We start from the raw sequence: 19,717 nt of genomic DNA on the forward strand, positions 1-19,717 counted from the left end.
ATGGCACAATATCTAAACGAATATTTTGCATCGGTCTTTAATGAGGCTAATGAAGGACTCAGGAATAGTGGCAGCGTGACGGATGGGAATAAAGGAGTGGGGGTTGACATTACCGTATCCGAGGTAGAAGCCAAACTCAAACAGCTTAACGGGACTAAATCGGGCGGACCGGATGATCTTCATCCGAGAATATTAAAGGAACTGGCGTGAGAAATTGCAAGCCCGTTAGCGATAATTTTTAATGAATCTGTAAACTCAGGGGTGGTACCGTTGGACTGGAGAATAGCTAATGTGGTTCCTATTTTCAAGAAGGGGAAAAAAAGTGACCCGGGTAACTACAGGCCTGTTAGTTTAACACCTGTAATATGCAAGGTCTTGGAAAAAATTTTGAAGGAGAAAGTAGTTAAGGACCTTGAGGTCAATGGCAATTGGGACAAATTACAACACGGTTTTACGAAAGGTAGATCGTGCCAAACCAACCTGATCTCCTTCTTTGAGAAAGTAACAGATTTTTTAGATAAAGGAAATGCGGTGGATCTAATATACCTCGATTTCAGTAAAGCGTTTGATACGGTACCGCATGAGGAATTATTGGTTAATTTGGAAAAGATGGGGATCGATATGAAAATCCAGAGGTGGATAAAGAACTGGTTAAAGGGGAGACTGCAGCGGGTCGTACTGAAAGGTGAACTGTCAGGTTGGAGGGAGGTTACCAGTGGAGTTCCTCAAGGTTCGGTTTTGGGTCCGATTTTATTTAATCTATTTATTACTGACCTCGGAACCGAATGTAGGAGTGGGCTGATAAAGTTTGCAGATGATACAAAGTTGGGAGGTATTGCCAATTCGGAGAAGGATCGGGATATCCTGCAGGGAGATTTGGATGACCTTGTAAACTGGAGTAATAGTAATAGGATGAAATTTAATAGTGAGAAGTGTAAGGTGATGCATTTAGGGATGACTAACAAGAATTTTAGTTATTAGCTGGGGACGCATCGGTTGGAAGTAACGGAGGAGGAGAAGGACCTCGGAGTCCTGGTTGATCGCAGGATGACTATGAGTCGGCAATGTGACGTGGCCGTGAAAAAAGCTAATGCGGTCCTGGGATGCATTAGGCGAGGTATTTCTAGTAGGGATAAGGAGGTGCTGGTTCCGTTATACAAGGCACTGGTGAGACCTCATTTGGAGTACTGTGTGCAGTTCTGGTCTCCCATGTTTAAAAAGGATGAATACAAACTGGAACGGGTACAGAGAAGGGCCACTAGGATGATCCGAGGAATGGAAAACCTGTGGTATGAAAGGAGACTCGAGGAGCTCGGTTTGTTTACCTTAACCAAAAGGAGGCTGAGGAATATGATTGCTCTCTTTAAATATATCAGAGGGATAAACACCAGGGAGGGAGAGGAATTATTTCAGCTCAGTACTAATGTGGACACGAGAACAAATGGATATAAACTGGCCGTCGGGAAGTTTAGGCTTGAAATTAGACGACGGTTTCTAACCATCAGAGGGGTGAAGTTCTGGAACAGCCTTCCGAGGGAAACAGTGGGGGCGAAAGACCTCTCTGGCTTTAAGATTAAGCTTGATAAGTTTATGTAGGGGATGGTTTGATGGGATAACGTGATTTTAGTCAATAGGTCAATAACGTGCCATCGCTGGTAATTAGTAACAATGGTCAATGATGGGATATTAAAAGTTACTACAGAGAACTTTTTTCCGGAGAGTCTGGCTGGAGAATCTTGCTCGCATGCTCGGGGTTCAGCTGATCGCCATATTTGGGGTCGGGAAGGAATTTTCCTTCAGGGTAGATTGGCAGAGGCCCTGGAGGTTTTTCGCCTTCCTCCGCAGCATGGGGCAGGGGGCGCTTGCTGGAGGATTCTCTGCGACTTGAAGTCTTTAAATCATGATTTGGGGACTTCAACAGCTGAGTCAAGGGAGAGAATTATTCCAGGAGTGGGTGGGTCAGCTTTTGTGGCCTGCATCATGCGGGAGGTCAGACTAGATGATCATAATGGTCCCTTCTGACCTTAAAGTCTATGAGTAGATCTAAGTACGTCGACTTCAGCTACGTTATTCACTTAGCTAAAGTTGCATAACTTAGATCGATCCCTCCCCCCAATGTAGACCAGGCCTAAGAGAGTGGACTGTCAGTCTGGTTCTCTACAAAGTATTTTGGAACTACCCGTCTAAAGTTATAACCATTGTTAAGGTTTGGGGGCTTTGCAGGAGAGTATTTTTCCCCTTTGTTAAGTAAGTTCTGGTATAGCATGGAGCAGCAGGATGGCCAAGATTAGTGGTCGCAAAACTCTGCTCCCTAGTTTGTGTAGCATAGGAGGAACTTTCAAGTACTGTAAAAGAAATGAAGCTTCATATTCTTTCTTCTTAGAAGAGTTAAATTCAAGTGGTGCAATACAGATGTGGATTTCAAGTCCCCTCAAGTCTAGGGCTGTTTGAAGCCACAGCTTTCATTGTAAAGAAAGGGATCCATTTGTAAAGTTGGTTTTGGGCTCAGATTTCAAACACCCATGGGATGGCCACATCTGAGTGTCACAATTCAGGTCAACTGTATTTGTACTTCACATCCATGGTCCACAAAAAGCACTCACTCTAGCACCTGGCTCCTCAGTCATCACCTCTCTTGCGCAGAGACCTGCGTGTCTCCCTCCTGATCAGGGATTTTTATAGGCTGCACAGTTTCCTGCCAACACTGTGATATCCCCAGTAAGTGAGACTGCCTAAACAGGCCTGTGTCTACACTTTGCTTTCTCTCCAAAGACTTATGAACAGTGTTGCCACATAAGTTCAGTCTTTACTTTATAGAGTTTGGGCTTTGAACTTCAGATTCCAGGAACAGCGTGTTTGGGGGGCAGATTTGCATTCACCTCCCCCTAGATATTTCCCAGTAAATCCACTTTACATGTATTATTATCGCAAAAGACCATTCTTGTCTGCCACATTGTTCAAGGTAGTCCTTTGATCATCCAGGCCCACCATAATATAAACCAAGAATGAAGAAACCTACGTTCTTTTCTCAGCTCTGCCACTGACTTGTGTGAAGTTGGGCAGGATTCCTACCTGCCCTGTGCCTCAGTTTCCTCACTGGTAAAATGAGCATATCACTTTTACCTACTTTTACAAAGTGATTTGGGATTTTCTGTTCAAAACGGCAGTAGAGGTGCCAAGTATTTTTCTTATTAACGTAACTGTCTGTCCCCTTTGGTTTGATCTTGCATTGATTTGTTCCTGCTAAACTGTACAGATGACAAGTTTCTACATCTTAAATGAAACACTGGGGAGGAAAGTAAACCATGGTTACATCAGTGGTGGTAGGTCTTCACGTTCAAACTATTGTTCCTCATGTTACTGTTAAGGAAAATCCTTCAGGCCATAATCACATAAATAACTGATTGTGAAGGGCAAGGTGGTAAGGAGGCTTAGAGATGGTTAATGCTCCTAAAGGGCAGTATTTTCTGAGCAATGAGAGTTATTTATCTCCACACCTCCCATCCGAAATAAGAGAATTTGGGATAGAGCTAACTGTACTGTGCACCCCACTGAACACTTACCTCACAGAGCTATTTGGCAGACAGTGACTGATTGCTGTCTGGGGGATTTGCTACTGCCGGCTAAAATGCTGCAGTGGGACTTTGAAGGAGTAAGATTTATGAAACGAAAATCTTCCCATAGCTCTGACCTTTCTATTAGGCTCGATTTTAAGTACTCGGTGAAAGCAGTGCTCATGAAGAGTGCCAGACTGATAGCCTTGGAGATTGAAGACTTTTCTTTCTCCACCAAACAGCTACATCATGGGCACCCACAGCATGATCTTCTCCAAACTGCCCTTTTGAGGTGCTAAATCCTGCCCTGGTGAGAAGAATAGTGAAATCTCTATGTGCATTCAATGCTTGGCCTCTGCTGAGACATAAGTGAATGTGCCAATTGGGTGGAGGTCATTTGTCCACTGGATTGAGACCTTCAGCTTTTCTCATAGGCCTCTAACCATCAAGTCTGGCTGTGACTAGAGTTCAGCGAATAGTTGATTTTTCGGTTCAATGGCTAAAATGGGAAATCCAGGGGGGAAATAGGTTCGTTTCAAACAAAACTGATTTTTTTTTTTTTAGTTTTGCTTGTCAAAACAAAAAGGCCCCCTCCCCCGCCCCCAAACAATTGTTTGGGTCAAGGAAAACAATTCAAAATGAAAGGTCAGTTTGAAACCACATTTTCTGAATGTTTGTGTTCATGGGGTTTTTTTTCAGTTGAAACTATTTGCCAAATTTGACTCAAATTCACAAATAGTTTCAGCGCCCCCCAAAATTATTTTTGGCAAGGCAAATTTACTGTTCACTGAACATTTTTTGCCTAGCTCTAGTTGTGACCAAAACATATTGGTACATCTTAATTGGTAGTTTAATGGTAAAAGATTCTGTGTGCCATTTGTCATCCTTGTGACTATTCATTTGCAAACCTCTGCTCCTAATTAAACATTATATGTAAGCTCCTGAAATTTTAACCTGCTGTGTGTTTTCATTCTTCTCTTCTGGGCTGAAGAGAAGAAATCATGTTCTCTTCCTTACTTTGAAGGCATACCCTTTTCTATTAGCGTTGTATGTGGTCATTACTGCATTTTAGAGTCTAAGGTCATCAATTCAGACTAAAACAGGAAAGGAGAATGGTTAGCAGTTGGGCACTGGTTGTTATACAGATTTCAAGCCGGGTTTGATTAGTGCATTGGGAGAGGAAAAGGTGGTCAGGTGGCAAAAGCACAGCCCTACCTGTCAGAGCATCTGGGCTCTGTTTCCTGTCCCTGTCACAAACATCCCATGTGAGCCTTAACTTCCCCATCTGTAGCATGGGGTTAATACTTAGCTGTATCACTGATGTTGTGAGGCCTAATTAATTTGGGTCTGGATTTCAGAGTTGCTGTGCATCTGCAGATGCTATTGACTTTTCTGGAATTGTGGGTTTGCAGCATCTCAAAGAATGCCCTGAGTATTTGCAAAGTGCTTTGAGATCCTTCGATAGAAGGTTATGTAGAAAAGCTAAGTATAATTATTAGGGCTCAGTCAGTCCGGAGAGGTTTCTGGTGGCTGTGGGTGCTGTTATATGGCAAATTCTTAAAGTCATTCTTCCCACTGGGCATGCACTCCTAACCATGTTTCCATTCCCAGTTGTTGGTCACTCCAGGGGTTTTAGTAGCTGAGTCGTAATTTAATTTCAGTTTCTACAGGTCATGCCTGGACTGCGACACAAACAAAGAGTGGCTTTTAAAAATTCAAATGCTGGCTCTTGGCTTTCTTTGAAGATCTGCTAATCAAATCTTAGAAGAACCTCCTGCTTCAAGGGAGATAACACTGAGCCCTCTCAGTGCTGCACAAAACAACATTAGTGAAATGAAGCCCGAAAGGGAGTCTCTGTCTGTGCTCTATACATTTGGAAACCTCCAGATTGATTTGATTTATTATGGCCTGCAAAACTCTGGTGTCAGCTACAACTCTTGCCACATGTCATCTATGTTGTTATTAAAAATCAATTCTCCAGAGGGGAGAAAGTGCTTCCGAGTGACAATGTGCAATCTGTTATTGTCATGTATTAGCTGTGTTCTCGGGAGAATTTAAAAGAGAAAACATCAGCAAAAAAATTTCCACATTTTCAGGATTGTTGTTGGTTGTTGTTTTTTAAAGTATATGCGATATTTCATCATCTTGAGCTGTGCTTGCCTCTGAAGGTAACTGGCCTCTTTCATGCGTGATTCAGTATTTTTCCAAATCCTTCTGCTTTCCTTATATTTATTCTGTTAACAACAAATAGAATATATGTATCTGAAAATCAGAATACCCATGAATGGATAATTTAATTACATGTTTCGTGTCATCTCTCTCTCTCTCTCTGGCTGTGCTGCTCAGCTTCTCTGTCTCTCTCGCTCATGGTTTTTTTTTTTATCCTTCTTTCAGAACCCATCTTGCAAGTGCTTATGCACATGCACTACTTTAGGCGCATGAGCAGTCCCCATTGAAATGAATGGGACCACTCATGTTTACTGTTAAGCCCCAACATAAGTGTTTGCAGAATCCAGGCCCCAGTCATTAGCATGACTTTTGCAATAACGTGACGACCCAGTCATGAAATGAGTTACAAAATGTTCCACCAGCTTTTCAGAATTGCTGCCTAGAAGGATCATTGATATAGAGTGAAATGTAAACTGTAGTTGGGTGCATGTACATATAGAAAAACCTATACTGTGGGAAAGGTACATTCCCATAAATATAGCATACTGTGTGCTGGTAAAACTCCTACAGGTGCTCTTCCTCTGGACCACTTTGCTTTTCTATCCAGTTTATGCAGTATCGTTTAGTTGATTGGCAGCTGCACAAATTGAAATGTAAGTGTCCTGGTCAGGGGTAGACAGATCTTTTAAAATTATTTAGTTTTCATTTTTTTTTTATATGAAAAGAACTAATGTGTGTGCATGTCTGGCAAAATATTTAAAGACTTGTTTGGGTCAAATGTAACCTAACACAACACAGGGTGCTTATGATCTCCAGTGACATCTGAACACCTTCAACATGGATTGGTTGCTGTGGGAGCCCTTGCATCCAGACTGTATGGTGGGTGTTGAGCCCCTCATGGGATCAGGCTTTTACAAGCTGAACTCAGCTTTCATTTAAATATTTACAAAATAAGTAGGCTTAAGACAACCCAGGAAATCAGTGTAAATACTCCATTCCCACTGCACCGTTGCCTGCAAATTAGGCATCCCCCATTTGTGGCATACAAAAAAATAATGGCAGAGATCAGAAATGTAACATAGTAGTGAGCTCATTATAATGGTAATTAGTTCAAGGGCATTATATTCACTTCTGGCTTTTGAGCACTTCATGAACTGGCCCAATCTTGCAGTCCCTATACCAATAACAATATTTCCTGTGTAAAGGCTGCCAGGTAACGCCCAAAGAGTTGCTCGTTTTTAGTTTTGTTAATAAGTGTCCTCTGTCTGGAGATATTGTGTTGGACTGCTCCTCCTTCCAGCTGAGGTGGATTGCCTGGAGATTCAGCTCAAGTTGTCAGTGCCACAAGTTGTTCTTGATGGGTCAAACACTTAATAGAATGCTTCAGGGTCAGAGCAGTGAGAAAACAAGGTTTTCGGGGTACTGGTGCCCAAAGCAGCAGAGAATGCATGTCCAGGAAATCTACACCCCCATACATGGATGACTTCTCTGTTGCAAATCTCGGCAAGGTAACAAGGCTGGAACTAAAGCTGTTCCTTGTCCATGTACACCCTGGGGGAGATTTACTAGATCTGGTGTGTTCTCCCTACATTTCTGCTGTGATTACTTTTGAGAATCTCTGTATCTGAATATATGTGAAACGGTAGTGTGCCAGTAGATGAACATGTAGCATAGTCCATGGCTTGTGAAGGACCAATAAAGCCTAAAGCCCAAATTCTCACTGGTGCAGGGAGGTGCGTGTCATTCATTGGTCAGTTTGGCCTCAGCTCCAATGTGTGTGCATTGGGAATGCCACTATATAAATCCATGATACGCCCACACTTTGAATACTGTGTGCAGTTCTGGATGTCCCATCTCAAAAAAGTTATATTAGAATTGGAAAAAATACAGAGAAGGGCAACAAAAATTATTAGGGGTATGGAACAGCTTCCATATGAGGAGAGTTTTAAAAGACGGGGACTGTTCAGCTTAGAAAAGAGATGACTAAGGGTGGGATATGATAGAGGTCTATCAAATCATGAATGGTGTGGAGAAAATGAATAGCAAAGTGTTATTTTCTCCTTCACATAATACAAGAACCAAGTGTCACCCAATGAAATTAATAGGCAGCAGGTTTAAAACAAACCTAAGGAAGTATTTCTTCACACAACACACAGTCAATCAGTGAAACTCGTTGCCGGGGGATGTTGTGAAGGCCAAAAGTATAACTGGGTTCTAAAAAGAATTAGATAAGTTCATGGAGGATAGGTTCATCAATTGCTATTAATCAAGATGGTCAGGGATACTCCACATGTGCTGGATATCCCTAAACCTCTGACCAGGGCCGGCTCTACGATTTTTGCCGCCCAAAGCAAACACAATTTTGGCCGCCCCCCCCCCCCCGTTTTTTAATTACCCCATCCCCGGCCCCGCCTCAACTCCGCCCCTTCCCCAAATCCCCAGCCCTGTTTGAGAGCCTGGGAGGGAGGGGGAAACTCCGAGTGGCCGCGGCGCGGGCACCGCTTCTCCCCCTCCCTCCCAGGCTCTCAAGTCTGGGAGGGAGGGGGAGCAGCGGCGCGCGCGAAACGGCCGCTCGGGATCTCCCCCTCCCTCCCAGGTTTGAGAGCCTGGGAGGGAGGGGGAGACTCCGAGTGGCCGCGGCGCGGGCGCCGCTGCTCCCCCTCCCTCCCAGGCTCTCAAGCCTGGGAGGGCGGGGGAGCAGCGGCGCGCGAAACACCTGTTTCGCGCGCCGCGGCTGCTCGGGATCTCCCCCTCCCTCCCAGGCAGCAGCAGTGGAGGTGAGCTAGGGCGGCCGCGGCACATTTTTAGGGGCGGCATTCTGGCGCCGGTCATGCCGCCCCTAAAAATGTGCCGCCCCAAGCACCAGCTTGTTTTGCTGGTGCCTAGAGCCGGCCCTGCCTCTGACTGGCGGAAGCTGGGACTAGACGACGAGATGGATCACTCATTAAATTGTGCTGTTCTGTTCATTCCCTCTGAAGCATCTGGCACAGCCACTGTTAGAAGACAGGATACAGGGCTAGATGGACCATTGTTCTAACCCAGTATGACTGTTCTTACATTCCTTCCCATAGCCTGATGCACTCACTTTTTGGGCCACCTCTTTCAATTTGATTGTAAGCTCTTTGGTGCAAGAAGTGCTTTTTTGTTTGTTTGTACGGCATTATGATCCCTCAATCCAGATTGTGGTGTTTGATTACTATTGCAATACAAACTGTATATATTTAGAGTAAGGATTTACCTTTATTGTAGCATCTTTCAAATAGTGTGTTCCACAAATTATCAGAAAAATTCTTCCAGACATCCATATAAATAGAAATAATACAGTTCTTGGAAGAGGTGGGGAATAAAATACCTTTTCAAATTGTCTGAGAAACATTTAGAACCCTTCTAGGAAAGACTGTGGTTATACTCTGTTGATACTAGGAAGGTGCTGATTTCCATGTCCAAGGTGGACTGGCTCTTCAAAGAACTGATTTCCAAGTATTTTGCCTGGATGTGCAAATGTGTCTGTCACTGAATATTGGTATACTCTGCTGCTGATGTGGGAATGTGGGCCCTAATCCTGCAAATATATCTATACACGTGGACCCTCACTCCCTCCTGGAGTTCCACTGTAGTCAATGTTTAATTTCATCTTTCACATTCCCTCTTTTCCTTTGATTTCTTTGTATCTTCAGCTAATGGGACTCTGTGCAGCAGTAAGGGTGTCTGTAGCAGGGAGGAAAAGATGCTTTCCTATTTTTCTGTTTGAAAGAAAATATGCTTAAATTATATTGATTCATTTTTTAATAAAAGAATCAAGACACCTTTTACCTTAAAATATAATTATTAACATTTTTAACTGCAGATGACATTATTTATAAAATTTTTGTGTAAAAGTACAAATAACAAAGCACTGACTCTGGTGGGTTATGAAGCTAGTAGGGTTTCTGCAGTGGGGACAGTTAAATATTGGTTCCAAAGCTAACTATTTGTTCAAATTTTGGGGTGGAGCATGACAATATAGTGTTCTAATGTCTTATTGTTCTTTCCCTGCTCTAGGACTCTTCATGGTAATGATATTTCCAGTGTTCCCGAAGGTTCTTTTAATGACCTTGTGTCCCTTTCACATCTGTAAGTACCCATGCTCTGAATTAATGTTTTTGACTGTGTTATTTTACTAACACAATGTAGGTTATGCTGCTAATCTAGTTTCTAAATTATTCTGAGTTGTGCCCATTTTCTCTCTGCATTTTACTGTCTTTATTCAGACATTGTCTGTTCAAATTAAATAAAATAAATGCTTGGACTGCTTGTTATTTATTCTCAAAAAAATTTCTTAGGAAAAACAATTGAAGGAATAATATGACGATTTCCTCTTTTATGGCATTTGTGCTAAGACATCTAGCACTTTGCATGTGAAATTTAGAGAGCATGATGGTCCAGAAGCCTGAGCATGAGACAGGAAGCCACCCACCAAGAACATTAAGTAACTTATATGTGGATTCTGTGCATAATAAATATCTCATGATTTACATACTGTATTTTGTCAATATAGTATCTTGTACATGAACTAATAATTCACATACACCTCTACCCCGATATAACGCTGTCCTTGGGAGCCAAAAAATCTTACCACGTTATAGGTGAAACTACGTTATATCGAACTTGCTTTGATCCGCTGGAGCACGCACCCCCCCCTCCCCTGCCCGGGGAGGTGTAGAGGTGTATACTATATCCGGGTAGAGGTGTATACTAATAATGAAAGTGAACTTTTTGTGTATTTCACTCCACACATGCATATAAAATATGTTCTAAAAATGACACACTATCCATACACATGAAATATATGTGCTCTTTCCAAGTGAGAAGAAAATCCAAATGTCTGTTTTAGTTTTTCCATCACTTTCTTCCTTCCTTAATGGCCTTCGTCCAGTCACTTACCTAGAAATGGACCAAAATTGGTAAACTTTAATCAGTCATCTTTTACTTTTGATTTGTGAGGCTCCAAACTTACTCCTATGATTTGGTTTCAGGCCAGATCCAGAGTTCAGATCCAGTTGTGACTTGGGTGTTCAAATAGCTTGCAAAAACAGATTTCTTGAAATGTCCATTACTCAGGATGGGAGGTAGCATGGTCCAATGAATAAGGCATCAGACTGGTATATCCTGGCAGTCAGGAGACCTGGGGAATATTTAAAATACATATTCACATATTCAGAAACATTTTGCAAATTTGTTTTGTTTCAAAATTTCCTTCAATTTTATTTTATTTTTTAATTAAGTTCCAACTTGAAATGATGTTTTGTTGGACCTGAAACAACAACAAAAAAATTGACTTTTTTTTCCAGAACTACCAATGAACCAAAACATTCATTGTTTTCTCATTCTAGACCTGGGTTCTAGTCCCAGCTTTCAGGTTTCTGTGGGAGAAGTCACTTAACATTGTTATGCTTCAGTTTCCCCTTACAAAATAAGGGATAGTGATACTTACTAAATGTTACTATTTGGGACAAAATCTTGTGTGAACAATTCAAGGGATTTCAACACAATTTTACATTAATTTGAACCTGCGCTTTAACCCTAATTCAGCTTCAAATCAAAACCTCAAACTTTAGACTGTACCTAAGCTAGATAAAATGTTTAATTACAAATATCTGTTATACATAAAATGTATTCTATGCTGTGTTCATAGTATAGTAAATTCATTTTAGGCATTGTCTGGGGATGAATTCAGGGTCATTGTACCAAATTCCTTTGTCTCTACTTGGAAATCCAATGACACCTTCCAAACAGGGGAAGCTGGCATCTAAGGGTATTTTTAGAACTGAAATGATAAACATGTCATGTGCCATTTGTTTGGGTTTTCTTCAGAGTTTACATTAAACTAAGTGCAGGCACAGCTTTCCTAGGTAAACTGTTCACCCTAGAGAGTCATAAAATCCCCTTTGGCCCAGCACAGTCAATGTACCCCCTCCGTTTATAAGTATGTGCTGCTGACAATGTAAAGTACACAACGCTCAAATGAATGGTAATAAGTAGGATCCATAAAATAATCAAGACCTGTCTAGGGTATAATTTGCTCAGTGGACAATTAAATTCTACCGTGCAATTGCTCTCGGTTGTTTCTTTAAAGAAACATTTGCCTTCTGTAACTCTAGGAGGGCCAGTGTCTTTGACACAATTGAAGAAGTTGAGTTCACCAATAAAGCTGTAAGCAATTTAAAATAATGTATTTTATGAACACTGACATAGATCTCTCTGGGATTCACATATCTCTGAGAGAGTCTGTAGCTGTGGCATTTTCAAACAAATGGAACAAAAAAGTGCCATGCATCAATTGCATACATCTTGTGAGTGAATAAAATTTTATGTGTGAGAGACACTTTGCCTGCCTGCAATGTGAATCCATAGTAAATAGTGGAACTTATAATGCATTGGTATTCCTAGTGTAGGAGGAGATGCTGAGTGTTAAGATGTTGAACAGGTTTAGCCTAGCCAGAACGGTTAGTGTGGTCACACAGCATTGTTACAAGTTATGATGGCTCAAATGGACCATTGTAAATTGCAAAGGTACAGTTCTCTAGTGTACACAAAATGTTTCACTTTTTTGGTCAAAGCCTTTTGCAACAGCTGCAGCAGTAAATTGGAAATTTAAAAACTCAGATCTAGCCTACTCTAATCTACTTTCCAAAGCTGCTCAAAACACAAGGAAAGATTTTCACCAAAATTGCTTTGCAAACGTAACATTCTTTTAAGGTAGCTTTTTGAAAGGGGTGTGTGTGTGTGTGTGTGTGTTTAGCTCCATCGAGACAGGATGGTTTATCTATGGAATACACACATACTCTTTTAGTACAGAATCTGTGCCGGTATACTTTAACAATCCTGAATATTCTCCAACTGAGGCTGTGTCTTCACAAGCAAACTTAGTGTTTTTTTGACACCATGATAAAAATGTCTGAGCTTTGTCTACACTAATTCCTATACTAGTGCTTAAAAAAAGGCTCTAAATTTGCTAGGGTAGAAGCAGCCTTAAAGTTGACAAAGCAAGCTTGAGATCTCCCATGCATTCATTCAGTGCCTGTGCATGCAACCCACATCCAAAACTACCTGATGCAGTGGACTACCAGGTACCACTCCCTGGTGAGGGCTTGACCCAGATAGTTTATCAAAAGCATGGTAAAGAACACATTATTAAAAATATGTCTGAGAGACATATATTCTGTACATAAACAGCTCAGATTCATGTCCCTGTTGATTCGTCTCTTGTTTACTCAAGCTCATGTTAGATACTTATAAAAATAAACTATGCCCTCCACAGTGCTCTCTATCTCTAGTTCATCTCGTCTATAGTTATTTTAATTGCCCTTCAATGAGAAATATGTAAGTCTGAGAGAAAAAAAATCTGCCCTTCATTGCAAAGACCCTTAGTGTTTCATAACAGTATGAGATGATTAACCACCAGGAATTGTTTTGCTGTATTGACCAAAGAAATAAAAGGAGAAGTGAGTGGAAACAAGCATGCTGTGGTACATAAAAATTAGTGGAAAGTAAAAAATACACTGCTTAATTTATACAGCTCATGGAACAAAATTATTCCTAGCGTTTATATAGCAGCTTCATCTTCAAGCTGCATTAGAGAGATTGATTAACCTGTATGTTTCAATGTTCGTTTTGTGATTTCCCTCTCACCTTGTGTGTGTTGAGGTTTGTCCAGTGCTAAATGTTTAACTGTAATTTCTAGATGAACTTCGAAATGTAGGGTTTTGTTTAGCCTTGCACAAGTGGGCCAGCTCATTGCAGATGGGGTCAAAAGGTCATCCCTGGAGTTTTTCCATTGTAAGCAATGGGAGCTACAAAAGGGGCTGGATTTGGGGGTTTTCAGGCATTGCTGCTGTACACATTTAATTTTGATGAATGAGCCCTGGCTAGGATTGAACCCATGAACTCTACAGTTGAGTCTATCTAGGACTGTTTCATTAGTCACTCCCATAGAAATGTATCAACAAATTTAGTGGGGTTTCCTTTCTTAATATCCTGTCTGAACGTTTTTATCCAAAAGAAACTTGAGTTCAAAACATTATTTTAAAAAATGATTTGTAGTCTGATTCATGGGGTAAAGCTAAAATTCATAAAGCAATTTGCATCATTCCTGTAATAATTCCTTCCAAGTCAAAATCTCTGTAGATTTTTGATGCCTTTAAATGCCCAGATCAGTTTACAGTGTTTTAGACACGTGACTGCCTATTAAAGTAAGAGAGTTGCATGGCTAAAACTCTTCATTGCTTTCAAAAAAGTAACTCCATAGACTTCTAATGTGCGTTTCTTCAAAGCTGATTTTTTTAAACTGCCTTTGGTCAAGCGCTCACGTTTTGGCCGGGATTTCCAGGAGATTAAGAGAGTTGGACAAACAATTCCCACTAAACGTCAATGGGAGTTGAGCACCTACCACTGTTCGGCTTCTTTGAAAACCCCAGTCTTTACGGGATTTTGTTTTTTCTTTCCTCCTGCTCCTAATTGTGAGGTACATGGGCTCCATGGCCTGACTTGATGTCATTGCATCTGTTCATGTGGGTCTTACCTCCAACATCAATGCATTTCTTTTGTTTGTGCTGCAGCCTCATTGAAATGGAAAAACAGGTTGCATTTATTTCACACTTCACACAGTGGTATTTTGGACGGGACTCCCAGCAACTCACGGGAGAGCCTCTTGTTAAAACTCTGCTAGCAAACTGAAGGATGAGTTGGGGTGATTTCCCTTACCCACGAAAGCTTATGCCCAAATAAATTTGTTAGTCTTTAAGGTGCCACCGGACTCCTCGTTGATTTTGCCTCTGATGGAGTTATCCCTAAATCATCCCGGCCAGAGATGACCTATCCCTAGCCTCTTTCTAAAGAAACAGTTTTTTGCCTTTGGTTTGGATCAGATTGTCCTAAACAACTAGTATTTAAAAAAAATATCTGAGTGGAGTATACCCTCCCATAGTGGTTCTCAACCAGGGGTATGTGTACCTCTGGCGGGTGTGCAGAGGTCTCAGAGGGTACATTGGCTCATCTAGATATTTGCCTAGTTTTACAACAGGCTACATAAAAAGCACTAGTGAAGTCAGTACAAACTAAAATTTAATACAAAGGCTTGTTTATGCACAATATATATATATATATTGTGTGTGTGTATATATGTGTGTGTGTTTGTGTGTGTATATATATATATATGTATATATATATGTATATATATATATATATATACACACACTATACACAGAAATGTAAGAACAATGTTTATATTCCAATTGATTTATTTTATAATTTGGTTATATGGTAAAAATGAGAAAGTCAGCAGTTTTCAGTAATAGTGTGTTCTGACACTTTTTTATTTTTAGGTCTGGTTTTGTAAGCGAGTAGTTTTTAAGCGAGGTGAAATTTAGGGTACACAAAACAAATCAGACTCCTGAAAAGGGTACAGTAGTCTGGAAAGGTTAAGAGCCACTGGTTTAGCTTAGCACAAGACCTGAACCACTCTACAATTTACCCAAGCTGAACACACTATTATTCTAGGTTGTTGGTTTGGTTTATCTTCTTGTTTTTTCCAGGAGCAAAATATAAATATGTCCAGCAAAGTGCAGCTTAATATAAATTTGTTTCCCTGGAAGTGCTGCCTCCTTCCTTGGTTATGAGAAAACAGTTCTGATTAAATGGGAAAACAAACCAATAGATTCTCCCATCTTGTGGTTGCAAATACATGCATCTCTGCTACATGGGATTTATCCCAGGCCAAGGGGAAATATATTTGGTTGAGCTCCTTGTTTTAAAAAAATTACAAATCTGAGACACAGAAGTTAAGTGACTTGCACACGGTCACACAATGAATCAGTGAGAGAGTTGGAAACAGAACCCTGGTCTCCAAACTCCAACAATGATGTTTAAATATAGTTGGCAGCAATCCATAAATAACTGTAACACTCTCAAATATAGCAGCCTCTGAGGCACAGTGGGTTAGTTCACTAACCATCCAAGTCTGGGAACTTTTATTAAAGTGTGACTTGGATTACAGCCTTAAAGTAGGTTTGAGTGTCTCAAGCTAGTCCCAGTTTTCTCATGTGTGCTGTTCGCATCACCGGACTACCACACACAAACTTAATTGGAACTGTTTGCTGGCTGGAATGAAAGCAATGTCATGTTTCAAAAAACAAGTGCAATTCCAGAGTTTTGTGAAACCCTCATTAATGCATGGTCTATGAGGGCTATCCAGTCCCTCTTTTTAAAAAAGAAAAAGCAATAAATTCACTATATATATTTTTATTAAAAATTAAGCCAAAGAAGAACAGACATCCTTTTAGAAAATGTTCAGGAGAATGGTTCTCTCTCTCATGTGGAGATGCTATTCCTTCTTTCAGCTTGTTGCCTGAATATCTCTAATTCAAATCTTATAGATTTTTATGTAAAAAGTTACTTTTAGCAGATTTAGATCATATTTCACTTTCATTATTGAACAGGAAATCTGCTACTTATTTCTGATGCATTTTCATAGTAGTTTGAAAAATAGAAATGCAACAACTCACATGCCTGATATTACCCATCTCTATAATTTTAAAAATACAAATCAAAACTTGGTTAAAAAGAGAGAGAGAGAGAGAGAGGCCTTTCATTAATACATTTTACAACTTTAGACCCCAATTCAGGAAATAGCCCTTTCCAGGAAGAGTTCTCAAGTTTGCGCTTAAGTCCAATTCAAATTCTTTGTTTTGATCAGACAGCTCACATGGTGTTCTTGCGGTCCCTGATTGGCTCAGCACCATAAGCATTTCCCCAAGAATACTTAGATGTTCAAAATTAAAACTTGGTTTCTACAAAAATTTGTGCATGTGACTTTGAAAGTCACCTCCTGCTAACTTTTGCCAGTAAAACTTAATCCCTTGAGTGTTTGCGTTAAGCAAACAAAAATGGGCATGAGCATGACTAAAGCAGATGCATTTAAAAATGGAAATAATAATTTACTGAACCATTACATTATTTGCTGATATCCATCAATAATTCACTCACTTACCCTATCATGAACTGTTGTCCTGGTTTATTTAGATGAAGGTTTCTGAGGTAGAAAATGTGTCTTCACAATTAACCTGCAACTGCAAACTCTTATTCATGAGTGTAGTGCCACTGCCTGCAATGGGGTTACTTCTATAAAAAAAAAAGTGTCTTAGAAATGATAACTAAGCAAGACAGCTCAAAGTGGAATATTATCTTTCAGACCATAGAGTTTAAACAAGCAAACAAACAACACCTGAATTTTGTCAGGTTAAAATAATAAATTTAGAGAAACAGTGTGTGTGTATATCGCTCAAGTGGAAATGGGCTAAATTTCTTGAATAAATGATCAGTAGTAAGTTATTCAACTCTGCTGAGTAATGATGAGAAGAAGGGTATGAGAAGGGATTGTTGGAAGAGGTTAGCCTTAAGGAAGGAGCCAGGGAGAGACTGTTCAGTCAGAGAGGCACGGGGTCAGTGTTCTAGGGATAGCAGAAGATAGAAGGCCTGAGACTGAGACTTGGGTTTTGTCTACACTGGAAACTGAATGACAAAACTTTTGTTGTTCAGGGGTGTGAAAAAAACACACACACCCCGAACGACAAAAGTTTTGCTGATGAAAAGCGCTGGTGTGAACAGCGCTTTGCCTGCCGACAAAGCTACCGCCGCATTGGGGGTGGACGTTTTTAGTCGGCGGGAGAGCTTTCTCCTGCCAAGAAACAGTGGCTACACTGCACGCCTTTTAGCGACACGGCTGTAGCGGCACAGCCATGTTGCTAAAAGGTGCATAGTGTAGTCAAAGCCTTGGAATGAACACAAATGGAGCCGTGAGGTGAGAATGAAAATCTGATGGCCCACTTTATGCTGAATTCTAATCTACCATTATGACTTTTGCTCAAATACATCTTCAAAGGGCTATTTGGAGACATCAGATGTTGAAATTGTGTTACATATCGAAGGATTTTCTTTCCAGCTCTTTAGAATCAAGGTTTCCAGTTCTTTGGAGTTAATGTGGAGACATGGGTAAAATGTGCCATTTGGGAGGGGGCGCTATTTTTGCTTTCAAGCAAAGGAAAAAGTTCATTGTTTTACATCACCAGGGCTCTGGGTACCAACCCCTTGAACTGTGACTGCAGTCTGCGCTGGCTTTCGGAATGGGTGAAGGCAGGGTACAAAGAGCCAGGGATTGCACGCTGCAGTGGGCCAGAGGACATGGCAGACAGACTGCTTCTCACAACACCAACCCATCGCTTCCAGTGCAAAGGTAGGAGCAAGCTGTTTGGCTGAGGTCTGTAAACCATTTGAGTGCCATTGCTTATCTTGTGTAAACAGCTTTATTGGTAGAATATTGCCAACCCCCAGCTTCAAGAATCATGAGATATTAAAACGAATTTAAGACTCTCTTTTTTTGTGCCTTGTGGTTTCTGAGCTATTGGAGCCCACTTGGGATATGTTTTCAAGCTTTTCTCCACTAACAGAAGGATTACAAATTTCATTGTTTACAGTGAAAGCTGATATTCTCATGCAATCACTTAACTCCAGCAGTTGGGGCTTTAAGGGAAACACCAAATCTCACATGAGTCAGCAACACTGTCATTACATCAGATAATAATAATTGCAAATTACTGTATGGAATGTCATTTTAGGGATAATTAATCAAATAATTCATTTCGAGACCCCAAAAAACTTGGGTAAGAGAAGGTTTATTCAGTAAGTAATTCTACATTTTGAAAAAAATGAGAATGCTATAGTTATAAAAATAAGTTTGAAAGCCGTGGGAAAGAAGTTGCAGGTGGAAAGCAAATATGTGGTGATAAGGACATTTGTACCTGAAGATCCACAAACAACTTTAACTCCAACCCTAAGTGCTATCAACTCTAGATCAGTAACTGGATGTATTCGATGTATTTTATGTTGTAAGATCAGGAGAGGGTGCAGGTATATGAGTGGAATGATGGAATATAAGAGCTATATGAGGAGAAACTGATTGAGGAGTTATAGTGAGGTATATAATATGGAGGTAGAATGATAATGTGTCGGCTTTCTGACTTAATGAAATTGTGGACAAATAAAGAGGATATGTTTGTGGTTTTTGCTGTCAAGGACTGTTGGAATGTGAAATGTTTGTTTGGGTTGCTAGCCTATATGTGAAAACAGAAGTGTGAAGATGTGTATTTACTATTTACAGTAATGGAGAAGAGGGTCTGTGGTTGGAAATGAAGGGGAATTGACATCTTGATATTTATCTATGAAGTGCCATGTACATTTATATGTAATGATAAATTATAATAATGGCACTGGCTTAGCGGGATGGTTGTATAGCAGCTGGGATTAAACTGATTGCTGAATAGAGGATGGGTGTTGACATAGGGCTAAAGTTAAGGTTGTTTCCCAAACCGGAGCTAACTTTAATGATCTTCCATCTTCATTTTTAATAACTAGAACATTCAAATTCAGCTATTTTAAAAGTGACGATAGCTTTCGGACAGCAGATCATAATCAGAGCTCTCTGCTCTTTGGTGAGTTTATAATTTCACTGCTGAGAGTTACAAATATTCCTAACTAAACACCCAACAATGTGCTAACTTTCAGTGAGGAAAAATGAAGAAAACAAATGTGGCATTTGTAGATGAAGCTATTTTTGAAATATGATGCAGCAAAAAAAGTAGCTAACTTTTTATTTTTGAAACTCTCATATTTTGAAATGGCTTTGCCTGATTCTCCTCAAAGCATTCTCCTGCGGTTACCCACCACATGAGCCGAGCAGCAGTCTGTGGACAAATAGAGCAGCTTAGAATGGGGAGAGTTTCCGGATTCCTCCCACTGTCTTCCTCCCCCCTCACTCAAAACAAATGTACAAGACTTGTCAACTTAACAAGAGCAATTTGTCACCCCCCCGTATGCACACTTACACCCCGATCTTGCAATTGCTTGTATGTGAACTCTGTCCTTCACCTGTGCAGAGCCCCAGTGAAGTCAGTGGAGCTCCA

The 19,717-nt window shown here is 40.6% G+C and overlaps 1 protein-coding gene across 1 annotated transcript in view; it reads left to right on the forward strand.

The window, feature by feature from the left end:
• SLIT3 (slit guidance ligand 3) overlaps positions 1-19,717 on the forward strand; it is a 798,116-nt gene that overhangs the window by 645,658 nt on the left and 132,741 nt on the right. Inside the window, exons 24-25 of the mRNA XM_065410175.1 lie at positions 9,765-9,836; positions 17,828-17,991. Coding sequence (XP_065266247.1) covers positions 9,765-9,836; positions 17,828-17,991 — 236 coding nt within the window. The remainder of the gene's footprint in view (positions 1-9,764; positions 9,837-17,827; positions 17,992-19,717) is intronic.

Source organism: Emys orbicularis, chromosome 8, assembly GCF_028017835.1.
Source record: "Emys orbicularis isolate rEmyOrb1 chromosome 8, rEmyOrb1.hap1, whole genome shotgun sequence".
In the NCBI taxonomy this organism is placed as follows: Eukaryota; Metazoa; Chordata; order Testudines; family Emydidae; genus Emys; species Emys orbicularis.